Source organism: Sciurus carolinensis, chromosome 12 (assembly GCF_902686445.1).
Source record: "Sciurus carolinensis chromosome 12, mSciCar1.2, whole genome shotgun sequence".
NCBI lineage: Eukaryota > Metazoa > Chordata > Mammalia > Rodentia > Sciuridae > Sciurus > Sciurus carolinensis.
Window position 1 is genome coordinate 85,682,665 of NC_062224.1, and position 23,235 is coordinate 85,705,899.

The following is a 23,235-nucleotide window of genomic DNA, read 5'->3' on the forward strand; positions in this document are numbered from 1 at the left end:
GGAAAAATTCACAGAGGATAAAGATCAGTTAAGAAATACACTGGTCTTAGGGTCTGCTAGAGAGACAAAGACTTAGCAGTGCCTTGACAGTCATCTATTAGGAAGAACTGTCAACAGATATTTTTGGAGGACTGAGTTTCAAACAGAGTTCTGGAGAAGCCCCCTATTTCTCATGAGGGTTGGTAAGCTCCACAAAACCACAGCTGAAAGGAAAATGAAAACTCCACCACTGGCCTTTTTCCGAGCGTGGCCGCCTTCTGCTCGGCTCAGTGCCCGCCACATGCCCAGGAGTGCGTCTGGATCCTTGAGGGGCGCCCTTCGCAGGTGGAGAGTGCTTACGCTATACTGCAAGAGAGCCAGAAAAGTGCCCATGAGAACCAGAAAGCAAACTTCCAGCCAGTGGGATCATCTCTCTAGGCATCTAAGATGGGGAAATCAACACAGAATCTGGGCAGCATCTGAATGCCAGGAAGTCGGGGAGCGATACTTCCTGTCCTCCCCCTCTCCAGCTCAACATAATGGTGGTAGAAGGAAAGAAAAAAGGTATTCTTTCTGACATATCTGCTGGGAACAAGATAAAAGCCTGGGGTACAGCTCAGTGGTAGAGTGTTTGCCTAGCAATCATGAGGCCTTGGGTTCAATTCCCAGCACTGGGGGGGGGGGGGGGGGGGGGGGAAGAAGAAAAGACCAAGTGAAGGCCAACTGATGGGGGAAAATGTCTTCTTTTCTAATAGACAAAAAAGAAATAACTAAAAGGAGAAAATAACCTGGAGCTAAGTCTAGTTATATTAGAAAGTCTGTGCTATGCTGACATGGGGAATCAAAGGTAATAAAAGCGATTCATTCCAATACTTAAATGATGCTTTTAAAGGAAAGTAGAAGGAAAAAAAAAAAAAAAAAGAACTTCATTCTGAGATATAAAAAATACAGCATAAATATGTCAAAAATTAAGAAATTACCTTCTCACAAGTCATGATCTTACCACAAACTGGACCAAAAAAAAAAAAGTTGATGAAGCTAAGTTAACATTATTCAGATTTGAGAGTAGGAGACCTTTGGTAGTTCATAACTTCTCCAGACTTTTTAATTACTATGTTTATAAAATGCTTCATATGACCCTATTAATACATGGAATCTGAAGAACATGCTAACATTTCAAAAATCTTTTTATTTTTACCCTATTTAGGCAGAACTAAATTTCCACAAACTCTGCTGATTCAACTCAAAATCTCAATCCTCCTAAGAAAGATGCAAAGGTAACAATTATTTACTGAATACCATATAGTATAGGAACTTCCAAACTTTCAAGTACTATTTTTCTCAATTCTGAATGGGAGTACTATCTGAACAAGGTGATAACTGGCACCATATTCTCTAATTAACCCTGTTTAATAGACTAACTATTCAGAGAAGTTTGCAGGGTTTTCCCTAGATCCAAGTGACTAGAGAAAAATGGCAATCACGGGTTCAAAAAAATCATTCCAGGACACCAGGCTGATGATGAAGCAAACTACTGTGTGTGTGTGTGTGTGTGTGTGCGCGCGTGTTTGTTTTTGGTACCAGGGATTGAACCCAGGGGCATTCTACTACTAAACTACATCTCCAGTCCTCTTTATTTTTTATTTTGAGATGGCCAAGGCTGACCATGAAAGGGAAGTAAACTATAAGTCAGGGTTCTAGCAACTCCATTTTCTATCTATGGTACAATCTGGCCAAATCGCATTAATTCCTCTTAACTGTACTTTTCTCCTTCTTTTCTCTTTCCCTTTCCCTATCCTGTCCCTCTCTTTTTTTCTTTCTTTTTTGGTACTGAGGATTGAACCCAGAGGCACTCTACCACTGAATCACATCCCCACCATTTTTAATTTTGAGATAGGTTCTCATTAAATTGCCCAGATTGGCCTTAAACTTGCGATACTTCCATTTGAGCCTCCTAAGTAACTGGGATTATAGCAATATGCCACTGCTTGTCTTTTTGTTTTTTCTCTTCTCTCTTTTTACAATTTTTGTGGTACTGGGAATTGAACAAACAGCCTTGTCCATGCTAGGCAAGCACTCTACCACTTAGCTACTTCCTCAGCTCCTTTTTTTCTTGTTTTTTTTTTTTTTTTGAGACAGAGTCTCACCAAATTACCCAGGCTAGCCTTGAACTTTTAATTCTCTTGTCTCAGTCTCTAAAGTAGCTGGAATAATAGGTGTGGGGACTATTAACTGGTTCTTTTCTGTTCTTTTAAGATGTAGTTGACAATTGAACCTGTGCTCTTCTCCCAAATTAAAGATTCTTCCACTTAATCTTCAAGATGAGGGGGTATCAGCTTGCTGTCAAGGAAAGTGGCACATCGTTTTGGCAAAGGGAATAGACCAGTTGATCTTAAGGACTAGGTTGACTAGCATTGTAGGTGAGGCAACAATAAATGGCTCACAAAGACAGTGTGGTTATTTGAGAGGAATGAGGGACTAGATCTGTGCTCTATGGAAACAAAAAAGGATAAAAAGATGAACAAATAATATTAGACACCATCTCCCAGATTTCTCATTAACTTCAAGTTGTAAGGAAGAGTGTTTTCTAAGGCCAGAAGCAAGGTTTGTTAGTAAGATACAACAAAATTATGAAGCAATCCTGAGTAGAAAACCATTTATTCATTCATTTGCAAGAAAGTCTCCTCACCTTGGCTTGCAGGACATTCTAATAGCAGGGGCAATATCCTCCCAGATTCACCAGGTCATGTAGTTTGCTAAATCCTGGCTAGGAAGCCAGGTTCTAACTTTTCATGTAAAGAAGGGCTATGCCTGGTGGAGAAGAAGCTATTAGACCATGTTCAGAAAACAATTGAGGAAATTAGACTATAAGATGGGAGATACCCTGGAGCCAATAGCAAAGGTAACTTGTTAAAGGTACAAAAAGAGAGGATACTGTATCTAAGGGATGGACCACCATGTCCACCTAAAAATAGATAAAGAAGGGGGTAAATCTATTTTTGATAACCACAAGGAACTGACAATTGCAAAGACACAAACAACCTCTAAAAGGCCTAAGGCAGTACACTCAACTACAGAAATTTGATCCAGCCCTGTAACCACATCCTAAACCCAAGTCATAAGCCTTATTACTAGACCACCCATATCAGGATAATTTCCATACTTCTCTCACAGCATGCCTGACAGCACAACACCAGTAAGTTATGGGGGAGGGAAGTTCATCTATTTCCCACAGTGACCTGGATCAAATCTCTGTACTTCTAAAATTTAATTTTTTATTTCAAGACCCAAAAAGGCAAAGAAAGTGGGAGATCAGAACTTCAAAAAGATCTCAAGAAGCTTATAATTGACCTTGGCTAGATGAGGCCATGGCTTTTGGCTACAGGTGTAGAATAGATCAGAGCCAAAGAGGAGTTACTGGGCAGCTTAAAACAAACCAAGGTCTACCTTTTATGGAAAAGTGTCAGACATGCCTTTGGAGCACCAAGACCACTGGGTATCATTCAGAGAAGGTTTAGTTGGGATCAATTTGCATCAAACCACCAACTTTATTCAAGTTGCAAATTAGTTTGATGAGGTTTCTGTTTTGTTACTCTTCCTTCTTCATTCCCAAGAAAGGCAAAGACATTAATGTGAATAAAGGAATTTTACCTGGGAGGCTACACAAACCCTCTTCAGATCATTTTATGCACAGCTTTTCAACAGCTTTCTCCTAACCAGTGGTTCCTCCTTTTGTAGGGTCTGATATTTTATAGAACAACTACAACTGGGCTTTCAGAATGGCTCTTAACCTGTTAGATCCCAAATTTCAATGTATTTCCAATAAAAGGGAATTTGTTTTCAATAGTCCTTTCATATTACAAGTAAATATGAAACTACATTCAAGGGAGATTTTGTCTTCATTTCTTTTCAGTGAAAAGAAGTCCAGTGGGAGAGTTAACTCGAGGTTTTGAATGTAATCAATCAGACCACGGACAATTTCTCTTGTCTTTGCAGATGCCTAAATTTAAGGAGTGGAGGAAATATTCTCTTGAGCTGGGGAATTCTGAGAACTTGGAGTTACAGTGAGGCTCTGGCCAAATATATTTCTTACATAAAGACCAAGATTTTCCCTTCTGTTACAGAATTAAACTGTTCTTTGCACAGTGGCTGCGCTGGGCCTGATGAAAGTCCATCAGCAGGAAACTAACAAAAAATCTCAACCCAATACTTTATTTTCTCCTCCATCACTTTTACACACATAATAGGAGGATGGGGACAAAGATCAAAAACAAAGGAAGATCGGCTCCTCCACACAGAAATTCATTCATACGTATTTAATGACTGCAAATTACTCTGAAAATAAACGGAGAGCATGGTCTGGAAGGTGAAGCAACTGCATGTGCATTTAACTTAATTTATGGGACAACATGACGCGTACAACCAACCAGCTTGAGGCAGAAACTTGTTTGATGACATCCACTAAGATCTGATAGCCCTACCCTCTCGCCATTTCTACTAATAGCTCCCCCTACTCTAATCACAATACAACCAAGCTGGTGAGAACGGCTAAAGACCCTGGTCCTACACTCAAAAATAATCTCCCAGACCGCGCGACACCAACACCAACACCGCAGAGTCGAGCTCCATCCCTGTCCTCGGCAGATCCCAGGCTCCATCTCTTTTCAAGTCTCCACCCTCCTCTTCCCCGTTGAGGCTCCACCTCTCCGGCCCCTCTCTCCTCAGACGCGCCTCGGGTCTCTGGGACTTTCACAGCCACCAGGGACACCAATCTCTCGCGCTTCCTACTCCACTCTTCGGCGCCCAGATCTCCACTGGCACAGGCTCCCCATGTCCCTTGCCGGTCCCGAGCTGCGGTCAGCGGATTGTGAGGCCCGCACAGGTCCCAACCATCCTCTTGACGGTCCCACCTCACTCACCCTCCGTCACCTCCAGCACCTTAATCTGTTCCTCGGCAGCCGCCCGCACCTCCTGCACTGGGGACAGGATCCCAGTGAGAGTATCCACCAACGCCTCCTTCAATCCTTGTGCTACTGGACCTGGCAACCCGGAGGCCGCACCAGCTGCAGCTGCCGCCGCCATCTTTTCTCCCCTCAGTCCCCCAGCCCCGCAGTCCGGACCCGCCACCGAATGACGGCTCCCGCGCGCGGCCAATCCGCGAAGCCGCGCCTGCGCATTAGAGTCCACGGGAGCTGGCGGGAGGCGGGAAATGGATCGAAATCTCCAGAGACATCGCCTCCTGCCGCCTAAATGAAAACTGCACCTTTGTCGGCGAGGATCGCTTCGGGTTGATGTGGAAACGGAATCCCAGAGAGATTTGGGGACTCTTCTAAAGTCTCACAGTATATGAGCCATCTAACTTGGAATAAAGGCTGTGATGTATGACTTTAGACTCATGGGTCTATCACATATTAGACACTGTTAGGGGACAGGAGATGGAGTGGAAGTGGATGTTGAGGGCTGAGCGTGTGGTGACGCACGCCTGTAATCCCAGCGAACCGGGAGGGTGAGGCAGGAGGGTCGAAATTCGATACCAGCCTCAGCAATTTAGCAAGACCTCTGTCAAAATTAAAAAATAAATAAATTAAATAAATAAATAAAAAGCCTAATGGTAAGGCGCCCCGGTTCAAACTCCAATACCCAACCCCACACCCCTCAAAAGAATTTTTTTTGGAGAGTGCCGGGGATTGAACTCAGGAACACGACCACTGAGCTACATCCCCAGCCCTATTTTGTATTTTATTTAGAGACAGGGTCTCACCGAGTTGCTTAGCTCCTCGCCATTGCTGAGACTGGCTTTGAACTTGCAATTCTCCTGCCTCAGTCTGCCGAACCGCTGGGATTACAGGTGTGCGGCACCGTGCCCGATTTATAAAAAAGGACTTCTGAGGTTTTTAAGGAAAGGGGTCTGTGTCAGAAGTAGCACCTATTTTAAATCAACTTTGTTCTACCCGCCAACACTGGAAAAAAAATTGGCTAAATTTAATTTCTTCATTGATAAGCCTTGGAAGTCACAGATAGGGCACAGGGAGAAATAAAGGAAACTGGGCAGTGGGCGCAGGTGGTGGTGGGGGTCGCCTTCCAACTTAGATGAATCCAAGCCCAAAATGGGAAAGTGGTGGAAAGAGAGAGTACCTACATGTAAAAGGGTATTTTCTCCATATTGACACTTTATGTGACTGTTTGATTGATAGCTGAGAATATATGTTCCCCTTCTCAGGTGAAATTATGGCTGGAACAAAGGTAATTTAATATGGCTGTCAGGGCCTGGTCATAGGAAATGGCCTAGGATATACACTACTTAACAGTGGAGCAGGTGGAAGGAATTAGAGTGAGGGGTTAAAAATACAAGAGATTGGCAAGCATATAGTGGCAAAAGGGATGCAATGGTATCGGAGCAAAAAGGAACAGGTATTTCTTAGTAAGCTGTTCAAGAAATGGTTTCCAGGAACAATTGCTCCCCTTCCCAGTGGCAAAGGAAACTAGTAATTCTTAAGGCAGTTCCAAGACTGTGGATGCTAAGCCGATAACTCAGGATGAAGTCACCTCATCTGAGGATTCTTCCAGAAGACTGCTTTCTTGATTTATTTTGAGTAGTATTCTAGACACATTTGTCATATCCCCTGTTAGGAGGGCAGAGGAGGTTTGCATTACAATACTTTCATAGGGAGGAGACAGCTTCTTGGATCTGCAATTCCACAATAGAGAATAGTTAAGACATATTTTCCTTTTCCCAGTGGCCAGGAGGAGAAACTGAACTCCGTTTTTAGAATAGTTTCATTTCTTAAAAGTTAACTCACTTTTGCCCCTGAAGAAAATTTTGGGATGCCCACCAGGTGGTACGTTTTCAAACATAGTGGCAAGGGATGGAGGACTCATGATCTGACTTCTGACTAAATGCTTTGAATCTGGGGGAGGATACCATGTCTACCATGTACAAGATGGAGACACCCCTCCCCCGCAGGGAGTGAAGAGACTCCCTTTAAGATTTGGGGCTTGGGCATTTCCAGGCAGGTGGGTTTGCTTCTGGGTTTGGCAAATGACCACAACCAGAGTCACTTTCCGGATCAAGCAATGGGTCACAATGGGTCATAAAAAAAAAAAAAAAAAAAAAAAAAAAAAAAAAAAAATGGAGGCAGAAACCAGACAGAGAGGGAGCTAGAGAGAACCAGTGGACAATACAGGAGATAACTTTATTGAAACGCAAATGGCATTGAACAGATGAATCTTGCTGGGAAGAGACATGCCTGATGGACAGAGGGCCCAGATGAGGGGGACCACTGTGGTGATGGAGGAAGGCCTCTTCAGCTGGCCTAGGCATGAATTTAATTTTCGACCAATTTGTTATTTAAAATGAATTATTGAGGGGACAGCCCAGCTCTCTTCATGATTGTTACCGCAATTATATACAACCATTTCCTTTCCAGATTCAGTTTTGCTTTTTCTACATTAGATATAAAAGGGGGTAGGTTGGAAGAGGCAAGGGTCAAATGAGAAACACACACACACACACACACACACACACACACACATCCTGGTTGGGGGTTTTGTGCCCAATAAATTAAAAAAAAAAAAAAAGTGTTGTGAAAATTCTTGCCTACCCTCCACCTGAGGAACACTATGCATGTGAGAAAGACTCCATCACATAGTGTGCTGCCCAGAACAGAATGGGGTCGGGGAGGAAAGGAAGTTAGCAGAATTCATTAAAAAAAAAAAAAAAAAAAAAAAAAAAGATTGTTTTGTCAAAAACAAAAAGAACATTAGGAAGTGGGGGCTGACTGCACAGCAGTAGCCCAGAGATTGGCCGCAACACAAGTTTGTTCCTTATTATCTTCCTTCTCAGAGAAATGGCAGGGAATCAGGGTAACCCCCTAGGAGTTGGCCAGAGGACCCAAGGCAGGCTTTCTGGGAACTAAGGGAGTGATTTTAGTGCAATTATTCGCCTTCCTTAGGCTTTAGTCCTTCCTCCAAGTGCTTAGTGCCAGGGCACAGGAGACCTAGTAGTATTAGATCTCTGTGCTCAATTCACAAGCTCTTTCACAGAGAAAATCAACAAACTTGAAATAAAACCAGTTCCAAACAGCCTCATCTCCCTCATGGCCCCATGAGCTAGTCTGTGAATTTGGAAATATATGAAGCTTTTTTCAGCTTTTTTTTTTTTTTTTTTTTTTTTAAAGTATTTTATTCTGTTGCCTTGACTGTGTAGTTCTGTATCCAGGACCTAGTGTGGGGAAAGCTTAAGCCCAAGGACTTAGGTGCCCAGTACTCTGTCTTTCATTGTGTGGAACTCTTTCCTGGGAGCTGAGCAGAGCACAGAGAAGGGGTCTTCCAGGATCCTGGAGCCCTAAAGTAATTAGCTGCCTTGGGGAAGAAGGTTCTGACCAGGTTCTCAGACCCAGTAGTGCTCTTTGCCACTCAAATAAAGGAGAGGGATGTTCCTGGGAGAACATTTTGTCATGGAAATACAAATTAATTTTTTTAAACTTTTCCCATTCTATGACATAATTGCGAAAAGACTCAGAATAGACACAAATAGTCCCCATCAGAAGAGCAATCTGGAAGAGACCTACAACTGCTTTCTTCTGTTGAAGTCCCTCAGTTTGCCAGGTAGAAATTTCAGAGGTGATATTTTTTCTCTGAAGGTTGCATTCATCTAGGAAAGCTGCAAACACTCCCCTAACTTCTAACTGGAGCACACATATTGTTTCCTTTGTTAAATTAAAAGGAAAAAATGAAACATAAGGAAGTATGAGAAAAGTGACTTTGAAACTAATGTTAACATCTGGATTATAACCTGGGACCTTCTTGTTTTTGGTCCTAAAACCCCTGAGACTGGGGACTCTTGATGCTTAGTTTTCCCTTTAAAACAGATAAATTTCCAAGTTCAGCATGCATCAGATTCATTGGGAGTTTTGTTAACACATGAGTTGCTGGGTCCTAGCCCTAGGTTTCCGACTTCCTTAGACCTGGGGTGAGGCCTGAGAATTTCATTTCTATTAGATATCCAGATGCTGCTGCTGATTCTACGGGTCTGGAACCATCCTTTGGAGAACCATGGTTTTAAGAATTGAAAGGTTGAATCAAGAAACCAGGGGTTCACTTTCATGATCACTTTGTTATAGAAAATTCTCCATTAAGAAAAATGGTTAAAACATCAAACTGGAAAGATCCAGTAAGAACAGGTTTAATCTTTTATCTGTCTTGGTCTCCCTGTAGCTTCCAAATTTTGATTGGTTCCCTTACTTAAGGCTATACCTCCATCCAGTTTATTCTACCTTCCCTACGATCTATGAAGGCAGTACTTGCTTCCAGGGTTAGGCTGAGCAGACATGCACACATGCCCTCTAGGTAGTGTACAGCAAGAGCACAATCGGTGGCTCCACAGATCTCTGAGCAAGTTGATTGATGAATCCTGAATATGTAAGGCTGATTCAGTTATAAAGGGCAGTATCAGGCTTTGAGAACATACTGCCACTTAAGATCTTTTTTTTTTTTTTTTTTTGGTCCTATCATGGCATTTGGCTTATGTAATACAGGATTAAGGAAAGAAAAAATAAGGTAAGATGAAGATCTGCATTTTGCCAGTGAACCATTTTGAGTGTGTAATTAGGACATCTTTCCCTCCCAAACACTTGGTCATAAAGATTCCTTAATGCCTCCTTGTAAGTATCACTTTGGTCTTGGTTTGTAGGACTGAGTCTCACTCAGTCAGGCAAATTTCACCTACATGCTGGGTTGCTGCACGTGGGTGCCCTTCTGGATAAGGATGTGAGGGGTCTGTGAGAAACGGTAGGCTACTGCTTCTCCTTTCCTACTCTTTGGAATACTGCAGGAAATAGAGTTCAGGCCACTGGAAGGCGGTATCCCTCTGAATAGTATGAATTTGTCTTAGGGATCTAGAACTAACAGAGCAAGATTAGGTGCACTCATACTCTTGCAAACCAGGAAGAAATGAAAAGAAAAAAAATCACTATTTGTCTTTAAGTTCTTAAGGAGTATGAATGGATTAGTTGGAAGGTTGGTAACTGAAGACCAAAATGTAGTCTAGCAACCAATGAGGACTTCGCTGTTGGGGTCTCTCCATGGACTTTTAGCCAATTCTTCTTCCCTGCCAGCCTCGACCTTCCCAATGGCTACACTACACAGAAAGCATTGGTGTAAGGATTTACATGAAGACAGAGAGAAGCACCATAAAGTTGCAACAAAGAATAGATTTCTTAAAAACACTCTATGAAGCCTCAGAATATAGGAAATAGCAACAGTCAAATGCTTGTGTGTGTATGCGAGACACAACACACAAACACACACATGAACACATACACACACACACCAGGTCCCATATTAGCCTCCATTTGCTAGTATTTTATTTTTAGTGCCTAGGCAGGGACTGAGAAACAAATATATTGGACACATCTTGTTGTTCTTCCTCATCCAGAAATGAGAGGGACTCTGTTGAGGAACCTCTCTTTGAGTTGTGGCTCTCCCCATAGGTTGATGTTAGGTATTGAACCATATTTTGTACTAGTTCACTTTGGTGAGGGGTGGAGTCAGGGGGCTGGAGAGGAAGGAAACAGCACAAATCCCAGAAATAGGCTGGATTCTTCCAAAGGTGCCTGGGGGGTTGAGAATTTAGCTATGGGACCCAGTTTTTCTTTTCTGAGGAATCCCGGTAGTCTTAACCAAGAAGCAGGTGTGTAGATAGGAGAGAATGTTGTAGATTTGCTCCTTGCCATTAATTCTTGCAGCAAGTTGGGGGAGCTTGGTGTTCTGCTTCAGAGAAGTCTGGATGAGCGTCCCAAGGGGTTATAGCACCATGAGGAGGCTCATCCTTCTACAGTTGCCACATAACCATGATTCCTTTGTGAGATGATCAGTCCCCACCATGAGGGGCCTAGATGTGCAACTGTAAACAAGGTCCCAGGCTGCAGAGGGAAAGCTGAGGCTTCATTACCACTTCACAAAGATGGGAACATATTTTCTGGAAGAAAGCAATTAGACACCTGGGCTAAATGCAGCAGTCAACCAAGAGCAGAGGGTGATGGATCCCAAGAATAGAAATGAAAAGTCAGAGCATGAGAAGCCTCCAGAAAAAACCTGCTGAAGATCCAAATAAAATTCATGGTGGTATCCATGGTTACCAGAGAGACACGAATCCCTCTGTGGTCTGAGGCAGTTGGAATGGAAGAAGGGGCTCTCCCCTCTCCTCTTTCTCAAGTAGCCAGTAACATCCACGTCAGAAGGCACTGGCTGGGCAGCACCAGAAAATAGAGTTAAGGGCTCAACCATCAGATTAAGATGGCATTAAAAGTCTGAGCCTTACTGTGGGACTGGAGCTTGGGATAGGGTACAGAAGAGGCCAAGGTCCAAAGAAAGCCCATCTGGTCTTTTCTTCCTTCTAAGGTGGAAAACCCAACTCTGGGGCCTCCTCATTTTGCGCAGCAGAGACCTTAAGGCAGTGATTTCAGCACCATCCTTGGACAAACAGCTTCTCCCACCACAGAATTGCATATTTTACAGCTGAGTTGGTTGGGGATCTTCACAGCTCATGGAATTAGCAGCAATAGCAATAAATTCTCCAGCACAGAGGACCCTGTCATCCCTGGAAGCTACCAGGTGAATACAGAAGATTTTTCTCGGGGGCAATCTAGACTATCTTGGGACCTAAATGAAAATATTGTGATATGAAGATTCAGATGAATCTACTCCTCAGTTGGGTGGAACTGAGTGATCCAGTATGCCTGTAGACTCTGATAGTCTTGTGCTACTTAGGAATCTGAACAGCAAACATTTAGGCCCAAACTTACTACATATCCCTGATTGGCAGAGCCCTGAAACTTCAGCCCACCTGGCAGTTCAGCCTGGAATCTGGTCCCATAGGGCTTTCAGAAGTGGCAGGAAGTAGACTTGCGAACTCCAGACAAGATTCCATAGTTCTTCAGGCTCCACCTTAATTGATCCCATATCTTCTGCCCCCAGTGTATCAGACATCTAATCAGTGACTTTTTCTTAGCCAACTTCTTGGATTTCAGCTACATTTCTTAGATGATCCTGAAGGTCCAGATAACAAGGTAGTTTGCATTGAATGGGGCTTAATGTTTCCTATTAGACACGAACTTAAGTGTCCAAGTCTTGTTTTTTTAAATGTAGTAAGTGGGACATAGTTAAGTACCCAATTAGTATTTGTCAAATAAAGGTACATGGACTGGCAGACCTTCAGGACATCAGGAAAAGGGCAACTTCTTGCAAGATGAGGGATCTCCCTGGAAGGCAGATATTGGCCACCAAATCAAGCTCCTTGAACCTATAATTCTGACTTGGCGTATCTCACATGGATGTCCAGTCTCTTACAAGTGAATATTCACCTGTCAAAAATGAATAGTAAGGGCTGGCTAGGTAATTTTGATTCAGTCACTTAAAGTGGCTACCATTCAAATAGTGCAGTGGGAGGGACAAGCAAGCCGCAAGATAGAAGAGTATTTCCAATGTCTTGGTTTTCCTCCAGTCCACAGTGAAGCTCAGAGTAAATCTTCTAGCATACCGGAGGCTGCCAACTGAGCTCCTGGGCAGAACGTGTGCTTTTGCAAAAGGGAAGTCAAAGGAACTGGACTCCTCTTCTCCCACTACTTCTAATCCAATGTTTCACGTCTTATATAAGCCCTAAGGATGCCACATATAGTGGCATGGCAGATGTTTAGCTGGTACCAATTAGATGGCATCAGATTCTTCAAAGAAAATCCACTTGGAAAAGCCAAACTAACTCCTGGAAAAGCAACCCAGTATCTCATGGACATGTGAGGAAGTGGGGAATGGGGAAGGAAAATAAATAGGCAAATGGCAGGGGAAAAAAAATCGAAGCAAAATAAAAAAATAAAAAATTAAAAAGTAGGGTTTATTGACTCTCATGCTTATTAAATTAGAGGGTAGAAAGACAGAGCTAGTAGTCTTTCTCTGAAGGCTGTAATGTTATTTTTGTGGTTTGGTGACTTCTTAGATTGGCAGCCGTCTTGTCAACATCCCCTGTCATCCAGAAGGCAAGAGCTGGCAGTTTTCTTTCTTGCTTGGCAACTGGGTCCCCTCTCTCCAGATTCATCTTTTCCATTGCATTTGACCTTTTACAGGTTGATTTACACATTTTTTAAAACCACATGCTTCTTTTCTGGGCTCCCGCCAGATCTCTGGGGGAAGAGTTGTTGGCAGTGGTGACGGAGTTGGGAAGGGTCTGCAAGAGAGTCTGCGGAGCATCCTGCCTCCCTCAGATTTCCCCACCTGCGACCGTTTCAGAGTTGTTTGTGAGAATCAGGAGTTGCTGCAGAGTTTTTGATGTCTTCTGAACCCCTTCCCAGAAAGCCCAGGAGTTTATAATTGAAATAAGAAATCAAGGAAAAGACCCAGAATCGTCTTTTCCCCAAAGTGGTGAGAGGAGGCCAGTAAATGTATTTAGGGGACACAAGTTCCCAAACTCCACCCCACCAATCCCTATTAGGAAGTTCTCAAAGGTGCAGCACCAAGAACCTGCCCCTCTTCTTATCCTCCTCCTCCCTCCTGTTCTCCTCCTCAGGCTGGAGAGCGAGTGCTCTGAAAGAAGAGGGGAGAGGAGGAGCTAATGAAGCTGATGTCAGCCTTCTGTAGTCCGGGGTGACAGTGACTGCTGGAACCTCAGAGTGTTGCCTGGAGGTTGGGGTCCAGAATTGTCTCTCGATCTGGAGATTCAATGTAGTTGGCAGCTTCTTGAAGTTTCAGCAGCATGGCCATCTAAAGAGGGGCAAAATGACAGGCTAATGAGAGTTGGGATGCTGGGTCCTGCCTCCAGAAGGGAAATATGAAAAATATAGATCATAAGTCTGGTCCTTGGTTTGGAAATGATTATGAGCTTGAAGTTTAGAGGTTATTTATGAAAAAGCAGTGATGATTGATTCAGCCCTGTTTGTAGATACGTGCATGCAGGCAGTCACCTGGGGGTATTTGTGCTATACAGGGTGCTGTGTGGGGGACCACCTCTGCCTGTATTATAATTGTACTTCAGGAAAGGGTGGAAGAACCATACATCCCATTAATACTGGGAGAAACGTGAGAAGTGCCGTAAGAACACTTTTGTCCCTAACACTTTCCATTCTAATAGATTATAACCCAGCAGCTGGGCTCCATGTTATATGAATCTGTTTCTCCCCAGCTATCAAACCTTATGTCAGGTCTAAACACCCCGAAGTATTCACCTCCTTTTTTCAAATCTGTTTTCAACAAGGTCATAATTTAAATAAAAATGTATTATGACTCAACTGGAAGACTTTTCTACTTGAGAGAAAATTGCAAGGCCTTAGGATTTTTGTGCATGTTAAGTGGTTTTGTTTGTTTGTTTTTTAGTATTGTTGAACCCAAGGGTGCTTAACCACTGAGCCACATCCCCGGCCCTTTTTTGTAATTTTATTTAGAGACATGGTCTCACTGAGTTGCTAAGTGCTTCGCTAATCTTCTGAGGCTGGCTTTGAACGAAATCCTCCTACCTCAGCCTTCCGAGTTGCTGGGATTACAGGTGTGTGCCACCATGTCCGGTTATATATGTTAAGTTTTAACATAACCTACAGAATTATCCTCCAGAATGGTTTTACCAATGAACATTCGCATGCGGAGTGTGAAGTCCAATTCACACACAAGTTTTGCCAATGTGAAATAGTATACCCTTGTTTGAATTTTCCTTTTCCTCATTAGAGAGTCTGAAGAGCTAGATATACTGCCCAGTTTGTCAGGCATCTCAGCCTAATTTCTACAGGGGTTGCATGGAATCCATTTAGCTGAAGCAGTCCTCAGGATAGTAGGAGAAGAGAGGTAGAAGAAGAGAGAGTGCTAATGTGTTCTATTGCTCTACTTCTTTGGTTGATATTGCTACATGGAATCTCCCTGAAACTTGGGTCTTTGCTTGAATGCATCTTGCTGGGATGTATTATTAGTTAGCTTAAGCTAGGCTGTAAGCATACAATCCTTAACTCAAGATTCTGTACTCAGAGCTCTGCACTGGCCACATTCTGGTCCTGGCCTTGTTGAAACTCTTCAATTCCTTTATCCCCATCAGAATATGCATGAAGAGTGTGAAAAATGTGGTCCTTCAGCACTTTTCTTTTTACCTGAGCATGGCTTCTACTCACCAGAGGGTCTGAATCTAGAGAGCTTGGGGTGCTGTCTTTGACCGTTCTGTCCTCTGGAGGTGAGGCAATGCTGTGAGGGCCCACAGTGGGTGGGGGCAGATGGTACAACTTTGATTGGTCTTGTTGGGCTGATGGCCAAGGAAGGGTATCCCGGACCCACTCCACTGGGTCCTCCCATGCGGCTTTCTGTCCATGAACCTGGAGAGGAGAAATTAATGGGAGGGGAATCCACAGATTAGAGGTTTGTTTGTGCACTCTCTTATTGTTCCCACAAAAACCCCCACATTCTTTGGAAATATGCATGCCCTCAAATGTAAAGATTTGAGGTTCTGGTCTGGTGGGGTGACACACACCTATAATCCCAGCAACTTGGGAGGACGAGGCAGGAGGATCACAAGTTTGAGGCTAACCTGGGCAATTTAGCAAGATCCTGACTCAAAATAAAAAGGCCTGGGGATATAGGTCAGTGGGAGAGCACCCACAGGTTCAAGTCCTAGTACCATCACCCCCACAACAAAATTTGAGGTTCTTATTCCTGTGGAATTTTTCTGAACTTCCTAGTGAGGAAGATATTTGTATAAACTGATATAAATCATTTTAATAATATAACAAACTGTATTAAAGCTTTAAAAATAAATATTTCTTTCAAGTTTACTCTTTAAATTGGCAAACAAAAATGACATATATTTTACATGTCTGTAATCCCAGCAGCTTAGGAGGCTGAAGCAGGAGGATTACAAATTCAGTCAGCCTCAGCAACTTAGAGAGCCCCTAAGCAACTCAGCGAGACCCTGTCTCTAAATAAAATGCAGAAAAGGACTGGACTGGGGACGTGGCTCGGTGGTTGAGTGACTCTGGGTTTAATCCCCCAACCCAAAACAAACAAACAAAACCAAAATAACCCAAATATATTTATGTTGTAAAACATGATTTTTTGAAATACACACACATTGTGGAACAGCTAAATTGAGCTGATTAATATGTGCATGTGAGATCACATACTTTCTTTTGTGAGAATACAAACCTATTCTCTTTTCAAGTATACAATATATTGTTTTTAATTACAGTTAACATATTATACAATGTATCTCGTGTACTTACTTTTCCTGTAGAAATGAAATTTTGTGTGCTTTGACTAACACAATCCCAACTCCCACTTCCCCAGCCCCTGGTAACCCCCATTCTACTCTCTTTTTTGAGTTCAACTTTTTGGGATTCCACATAAGATTGAGATCATGTGTTCTTTGCTTTTCTGAACCTGGCCTATTTCACTTTAGATAATGTCCCCCAGGTTTCTCCACGTCGTTGCAAATGACAGAACTTCCTTCTTTTTGAAGGATGAATGTCATTCCATTATGTATATACAAATACCACATTTTCTTTATTCATCTGTTTGTGGACCCAAGGATGCATTAAAACATAACATATGTTATGATCCTTCATAATTTTGCTTCATAAGTAGGAAATTCTACATTAGTCAGAATGCCTTTAAATTTTGTTTTAACTTTCTTGAAAACAGACATTATTTATGTGAAAATGTTTTCATTTATTTATTTATTTATTTGGGTACAGGGGATTAAACCCAGGGGCACTTAACCGCTGAGCCACATCCCCAGCCCTTTTTTGTATTTTATTTAGAGACAGGGTCTCACTGAGTTGCTTAGCACCTTACTTTTGCTGAGGTTGGTTTGAACTCACAATCCTCCTGCTTTAGCCTCCTGAGCCACTGGGATTACAGGTGTGTTTTTATTTTTTATTGGTTCATTATATTTATACATAAGAGTGGAATCTGTTGTTACATGTTTGTACATGCACACAATATAACAGTATAATTTGATCCCACTATCTTTCCTGTCTCTTCCCTTCCCACTTCCCTGGTCCCCTTCCTCTATTCTACTGGGCTCCTTTCTATTTTCATGAGACACCCTCCTGCCCCCTACACACACACCTTTCTCCCCTTTTTTCTCTCTAGCTTCTACATGTGAAAGAAAACGTATGCATTCATTTTCCTACAAATGACATTACTTCATTCTTCTTTTTGGCTCAATAAAACTCCATTGTGAAAAACAACAAGAATAACTCCATTGTGTATATATGCCACATTTCTGTTATCAATTCATCTGTTCACAGTGCCTACATTGATTCCATAATTTGGCTATTGTGAATTATGCTGCTAAAATCATAGGTATGCATGTATCCCTATAGTATGCTGACTTTAATTCTTTAGGATAAATGCCAAGGAATGGTCTAGCTGGATCTTTTGAGGAAATTCCATACTGATTTCCATGGTGGTTGTATTAAATTATAATCCCACCAACAGTGTAAAAGATTTTGTTTTTCTCCACATCCTCTCCAGCATTTATTATTGTTTGTATTCTTGGTAGTTGCCATTCTAACTGGAGTGAGATGAAATCTCAGTGTAGTTTTGAGTTGCATTTCCCTAATGGCTAAAGATGTTGAATATTTTTTCATATACTTGTTGGCCATTTGTATTTCTTCTTAGTGTCTGTTTAGTTCATTAGCCCATTTATTGATTGAGTTATTTATTTATTTTGGTGGCAAGTTTTTAGGGTTATTTATATATTCTGGATGTTAATCCTCTGTCAGAAGAATAGCTAGCAAAGATTTTCTCTGCAGATTCTCTCTTCACATTCTTCATTGTTTCCTTTGCTATGCAGAAGCAATTTGATGTCTTCCCATTTATTAATTCTTGGATTCATGGTATTAATTTAGGGGTCCTATTGAGAAAGTCATTGTCTGTGCCTATATGTTGGAGTGTTGACCCTATTTCTTTGGTTTTGCTTTTTTAGCAATTGCAAATATTGCTGGTCTAACTCCTAGCTCTTTGATCCACTTCACGTTGACTTTTGTGTGGTGTGAGTGATAGGGATCTAGTTGCATTATTCTACGAATGGATAACCAGTTTCCCCAGTACCAGGTTAAAAAGGTTGTCTTTTCACCTTTGTCAAGGATCCCATGACTCTATCTGGGGGTTTGTCTCTGTATCTTCTATTCTGTTCTTTGGCCTATGTGTCCATTTTTATACCAGTATTATGCAGCTTTTGCTATTATAGCTCTGTAGTATAATTTGAAGTCAGGTATTATGATGCATCCAGCTTTATCTTTTTTTTTTTCCTTAAAATTGTTTTGGCTATGCCTAGCATGCATAAGGTCCTGGGTTTGATCTCCAGTTCAACAACAACAAATTGCTTTGGCTATTCTGCCTCTTTCAATCTTCCAAATTCATTTTAAGACTGTTTTTTTTTTCTTCCTAGTTCTGTGAAGAACATCATCAATATTGTGATGGGGACTGCACTGTTGCTGTTGGTAACATGGGTATTTTAGAAATATTAATTCTGCCTATCCATGAACATGGGAAGTCTTCCCATCTTCTAGTGTCTTCTTCAATTTCTTCCTTTAGTGTTCTGTAATTTTCTTTTTGTTTCTTTGTATGTTTTTTTTACATTTTTAAAAAATTTGTTAACATTCTATAATTTTCATTGTAGAGGTCTTTCACCTCTTTGGCTAGATTTAGGGGTTTGTTTGTTTGTTTGTTTTTTAGGCTACTGTGAATGGGACAGTTTTCCTGATTTCTTTTTCAGTAAACTTATTATTGGTGCATAGGAAAGCTATTGATTTTTGCATGTTGAGTTTGGATCCTGCTATCCTGTTACTTTGCTTCATTTGCTTATTAGTTCTAACAGTCTTCTGGTGGAGCTTTTTGGATCTTCTAAGTATAGGATCATATCATCTGCAAACAGTGATAATTTGACAGTGATAATTTTCCTTTTTTTAAATTTCAGTACTGGGGACTCAACCCAGGGGTCTTTACCCTGAGCTGCATCCTCAGTCATTTTGTTTGTTCGTTTGTTTTTGAGGTGCTGGGGATTGAACTCAGGGCCTTGTGCTTGTGAGGCAAGCACTCTATCAACTGAGCTATAACCCCAGCCCAATTCTCAGCCATTTTTATTTTTTGAGACAGGGTCTCACTGAGTTGTCCAGGCTGACCTCGAATTTGTCATCCTCCTGCCTCAGCCTCCCAAATAGCTGGGATTACAGGTGTGTGACACCATTCCTTCCCTATTTGTGTCCTTTTTATTTCCTTCTCTTGCCTAATTGCAACTAGATCCCCATCTCTATTAAAGCAGGATAGGAATGGTCCTGATTTTAGAGGAAATGCATTCAGGTTTTCCCCATTCACTATGATGTTGGCTGTGGGATATATACTTTATGATGTTAAGGTAAGTTCCTTCTTTCCCTAGTTTCCTTAGTGTTTTTATCATGGTGCTGAATTTTGTCAAAGGCATTCTCTGCATCTTAGTGAGCCCTGTCTCAAAATTTCTCTGTATTCAGTTATAAAAGAATAAAATTCTGTCATTTGCAAAAATATGAATGGAACTGGAGATCATTATGTTAAGTGAAATAAACCAGACATGAAAAGAGAAGTACTACATGACCTCATTCATATCAATAAAAAAGTCAATCTTCTATAGACATTGAGAGTAGAATGAGTTACCAGAGGCGAGGGAGGAGAGGGGAGGGAAAGATGGGTAAAGGTTGATCACTGGGTACTCAGTTGCAGTTAGATAGAAGTTAGAGAAGTTTTGTTGTGCTATTGCACAGTAGGGTAACTATAGATAACCATAACGTGAATGTCAAAAGCAAGAAAAAAGGATTTTAAGTGATGGAGGAGTAGTTACTAATCAAAGAAATGCTAAATACTTGAGGAGATATGTATATTTAACCTGATTTAAACATTATACAATGTACACATGTATTGAGTCATCACATGGTACTCCATTAATTTGTATGTTTTTAATTTATCAATTTAAAATAAATCTAATATAAAAAATAAAATGACTCCTTTTTTTTAATACAAAGCTTTTTAACTTAAAAATCCCTTTGCATATTTTGTTTTGTCTTCAAAACAACTCAGTGATTTAGGTAGAGCAGAATTTATCGCTCTTGCTCTCTCTCTTTTTTTCTTTTAAACACAAGAGGACATTAAAAAGGTTAAGTAACTTTGGTCAATGTATCATATTGATTAGTTAGTTAGTAAATAGCTAAAGCTATAATAGAGCTTTCCTTAGGTCCTTGCTCAATTATTTCCTATTGCTTTGCCTCCTACAGAGTGGTGTGAACTGGGCTTAGAGCCAGAGGCCTAGGATTAGAGAAATTTTTCCTTTATTAGGTAGGACAGCTTGATCTTGGAGTTCAAGAGGAGTCAGAGGGTGTGCTCACCTTGATCCCATCCTTGGCTCCCTCCTGCAGATAGGGAATGATGGAGTTGTTCCACAGGTCAATGAACCAGGTCCGGAAGTCCTCAATGCCAATGGGACAGGACAGGAAGAAGCACGGGCCTAGGTAAAAGAATGAGATCATGAAGATGGCTGAGAGACCTACTCCTCTCCAATCTTGTGCCTCCTCTATCTGTTAATATCAGGTAGAGGGGTCTGACATCCAAAGCATTAAAGGAAATTTAGAGTTATCATGGCCAGTAAGCATTGACTGCTTGGGGAACAGTCTCATATGTCATGCCTTCGCAATGCAGAAGAGAGACAGGGAACAAGGGGAGTTCCCTCCTACATACTTTCCCTCCTTAATTGTGGGGGAAAAAACAAGGGAGGAGATAGCTTTGTTTATCCAGAGCCTTGCACATTCTCAATTAAGTGCTCTACCATTGACCTATACCACCCCTTTTATTTTATTTTAATTTATTTGAGTCAGGGAACATGCTATGTTGCCCAGGCTAACCTTGAACTCATGGGCTCAGGCAATTTTCCCATTTCAGCCTCCCAACTGAGCTGGGACTATGTGCTACCAGGCCCAGCTTGGGGTCAGCTTTCTGATGGTTGAAGTGATTTACTCAGGTCATGGTGCTAAGTGCACTGGAAAGCTGTAAGTATTTAACCTATTACATACCATCATCCTAGTTGTTGGACAAAGACTTAAACTGAGCGACAAATATACCATTTATAGTAACTTTTGAAAAGAAATACTTTGTTTCTAGAGTTGTATTTTTTTTGGAAAAGTAATAGGTGAATGATTAGAATGTTTAAAAAAATATTTAACTTTCTATATATATATATATATATATATATATATATATATATATGAACATATATGTATGTACATAATGGATCCATAAGCTATAGAATATGGTTTCCAACCAAATTTAATGTAGCTGTGTCAATTTTGTTGAAATATTTACAGAATTGAAAACTTGGGACTCAATACTTTAATGGTAAGTGGTTCTAAGTCTGCAGCCACAAGGCTTGCAACTCCTTTGCAGAATGAAGCCTCTAGAAAGCAAATGGAGCAATCCCCAGTGGTGAGGTATGAGGGAAGCCGCCTCTTGCCCCAGGGGAGCTGGATTCCAGTACCGATGAGGAAGTCTGAGGTGCTGTGCTTCTCAAGGAAGGTGTGGAGGTGATACCACAGCTTGGGCACCCAGTCCAGCACTCGAAGCAGCTCTTCCTTGTTGGCATTGATGTCGCTGTCTGACTCTACCAACTTCCTCCGCAGGTAACGAACCAGGAAGCCATTGGCTGGCTCCACATTGTTGGAGAATGTCAGCATCCTGCCACCAGAGATGGGGACAGTGGGGTCAGAGTGCAATGGGGACACTGAGGATTCATCCCCTCCTCCTAACTGCCTCCCACTAACACCCACTTGGTTTCTTCTCAAGTAATAATAGGGACAACTGGACTCAAGGCAACAGCCTTGGGCAGTCAAGGCTGTTCTCAAATTGGTGACGCTCTTCAAATAAGCACCTGACCTCTCTGATCTAGATCAGGATGGACAGGTAGAAAATCCTAATATCAGCAGCCTACAGGGTTGCTCCTAGTTTTGTAGTCCTTTCCTCTCCACAGGATCTTCTTCTGCCTTGTAACTAACATGCAAATATACTTATTTTCTTTCCCCAGCCTGAAAGGCTCTGGCTACTTCTCTTTCCTTCTGCTACTTAGTGTCCCTCTGCTCTCAGAGTCCAGGATTTAACTAGTGTGTAGGCTCTCGGGTAGGTTTAGGTTCTTCCAGTGCCAAGGTTCTCACCTGAAACTCAAGTGCAAGCCGTGGTTGGGTGTCATTTTTACAGGCTGATTGGTGGTACCTATAATATAGGGACTGAGGGAAGAAAGGGTTAAAAGATTCACCTAGGTTTGTCTTAACACACAGAAAGCTCATAGTTTGGTCTGGACTGGACCTCTTCCCACTGTGATGAGTCCCCATCCAGCTTACCATTTGTGATACTTGCAGGTTAGAGCCCCATTAACCAGCTCACTGATGGAGCCCGCTTCACTCAGGTCATCCAGTAGGATTACCAAGGGCACATCCCCAATTCCCGTTTCCCGATCTATCTGGTTGGCCAGGTTGGAAAGGTACAGTTGCAGATCCTGGGATCAAAGAAAATAGTGGGTTAACACTCAGGAATTGGCACCCAGATCAACCCTGAAAGGAATTTTGGAGAAGATTTGCTAGTTCCCTGGGGTCTTTGGCTCCTGTCTGATGCACCTGCACATATGATTTCAGAACAGATTGACCACAGACTGATACAGTGCTCCCACAGACTCTCAAGCAACCATCTTAAGCAGTTGCCCTTAAAGCCCCCAAAGGTGGAGAACACATTTGTTCTCTAAGTGATTTTTCACCAGGTTGGTATCATGAACTACCACTAATGGATGCACTCCCCACAACTGCAGAGAGCTAAGATTTGAATCAACTCTGAAGAATCAGAGTGGGCACAAGAGACATCGCTGAAGTGGGGCACAATATGTGATATTTAATTCTGAATGCTTCCTCCCAGAAAGCCCAAGTTCACACAGTAATACAGAAAAGGAAGGAAGGGCCGAAAATAAGAGAAGGGATGGAATTAACAGAGTTGGCAGAGAGTGAGGTGGAACCAAGGAATTAGTTTCATCAATGATCAACTAAAGGGAAGGCAGTTTACCAGATGGAGTGAGGAGAAAAAAATTATGGACACAAAATGAAGAAGAAAAAAAAAGGAGGTAGAGGAAGTTAAGGATGGAAGTCTGGAAAGAAACTAGGGGCAGGGGAGGGAGAAGACCAGAAAAGAAAGGAGATAGGGAAGGAAGGAAGAGAACACTGAAGAAGGGGG

General features: G+C 41.9%; 2 protein-coding genes across 12 annotated transcripts in view; both read right to left on the bottom strand.

The window, feature by feature from the left end:
• Nucleotides 1–5,101, bottom strand: part of Ipo9 (importin 9) — a 47,692-nt gene extending 42,591 nt beyond the window's left edge. The window contains exon 1 of one of the 2 annotated variants that reach the window (XM_047520408.1): nucleotides 4,899–5,101. In XM_047520408.1, coding sequence (XP_047376364.1) covers nucleotides 4,899–5,061 — 163 coding nt within the window. In that variant the 5' untranslated portion in view covers nucleotides 5,062–5,101. Of the gene's footprint in view, nucleotides 1–234; nucleotides 341–4,898 lie in introns of those variants that run through there. The other variant, XM_047520409.1, reaches the window with a different exon arrangement.
• Nucleotides 5,102–8,096: 2,995 nt separating this feature from the next.
• Nucleotides 8,097–23,235, bottom strand: part of Nav1 (neuron navigator 1) — a 255,598-nt gene continuing 240,459 nt past the window's right edge. For all 10 annotated transcript variants that reach the window (XM_047520678.1, XM_047520679.1, XM_047520673.1 and 7 more), the window contains 6 exons: nucleotides 22,359–22,513; nucleotides 22,173–22,244; nucleotides 21,503–21,699; nucleotides 20,361–20,479; nucleotides 15,120–15,317; nucleotides 8,097–13,731 (listed from right to left, as the gene is read on the bottom strand). In XM_047520678.1, coding sequence (XP_047376634.1) covers nucleotides 13,636–13,731; nucleotides 15,120–15,317; nucleotides 20,361–20,479; nucleotides 21,503–21,699; nucleotides 22,173–22,244; nucleotides 22,359–22,513 — 837 coding nt within the window. In that variant the 3' untranslated portion in view covers nucleotides 8,097–13,635. The remainder of the gene's footprint in view (nucleotides 13,732–15,119; nucleotides 15,318–20,360; nucleotides 20,480–21,502; nucleotides 21,700–22,172; nucleotides 22,245–22,358; nucleotides 22,514–23,235) is intronic.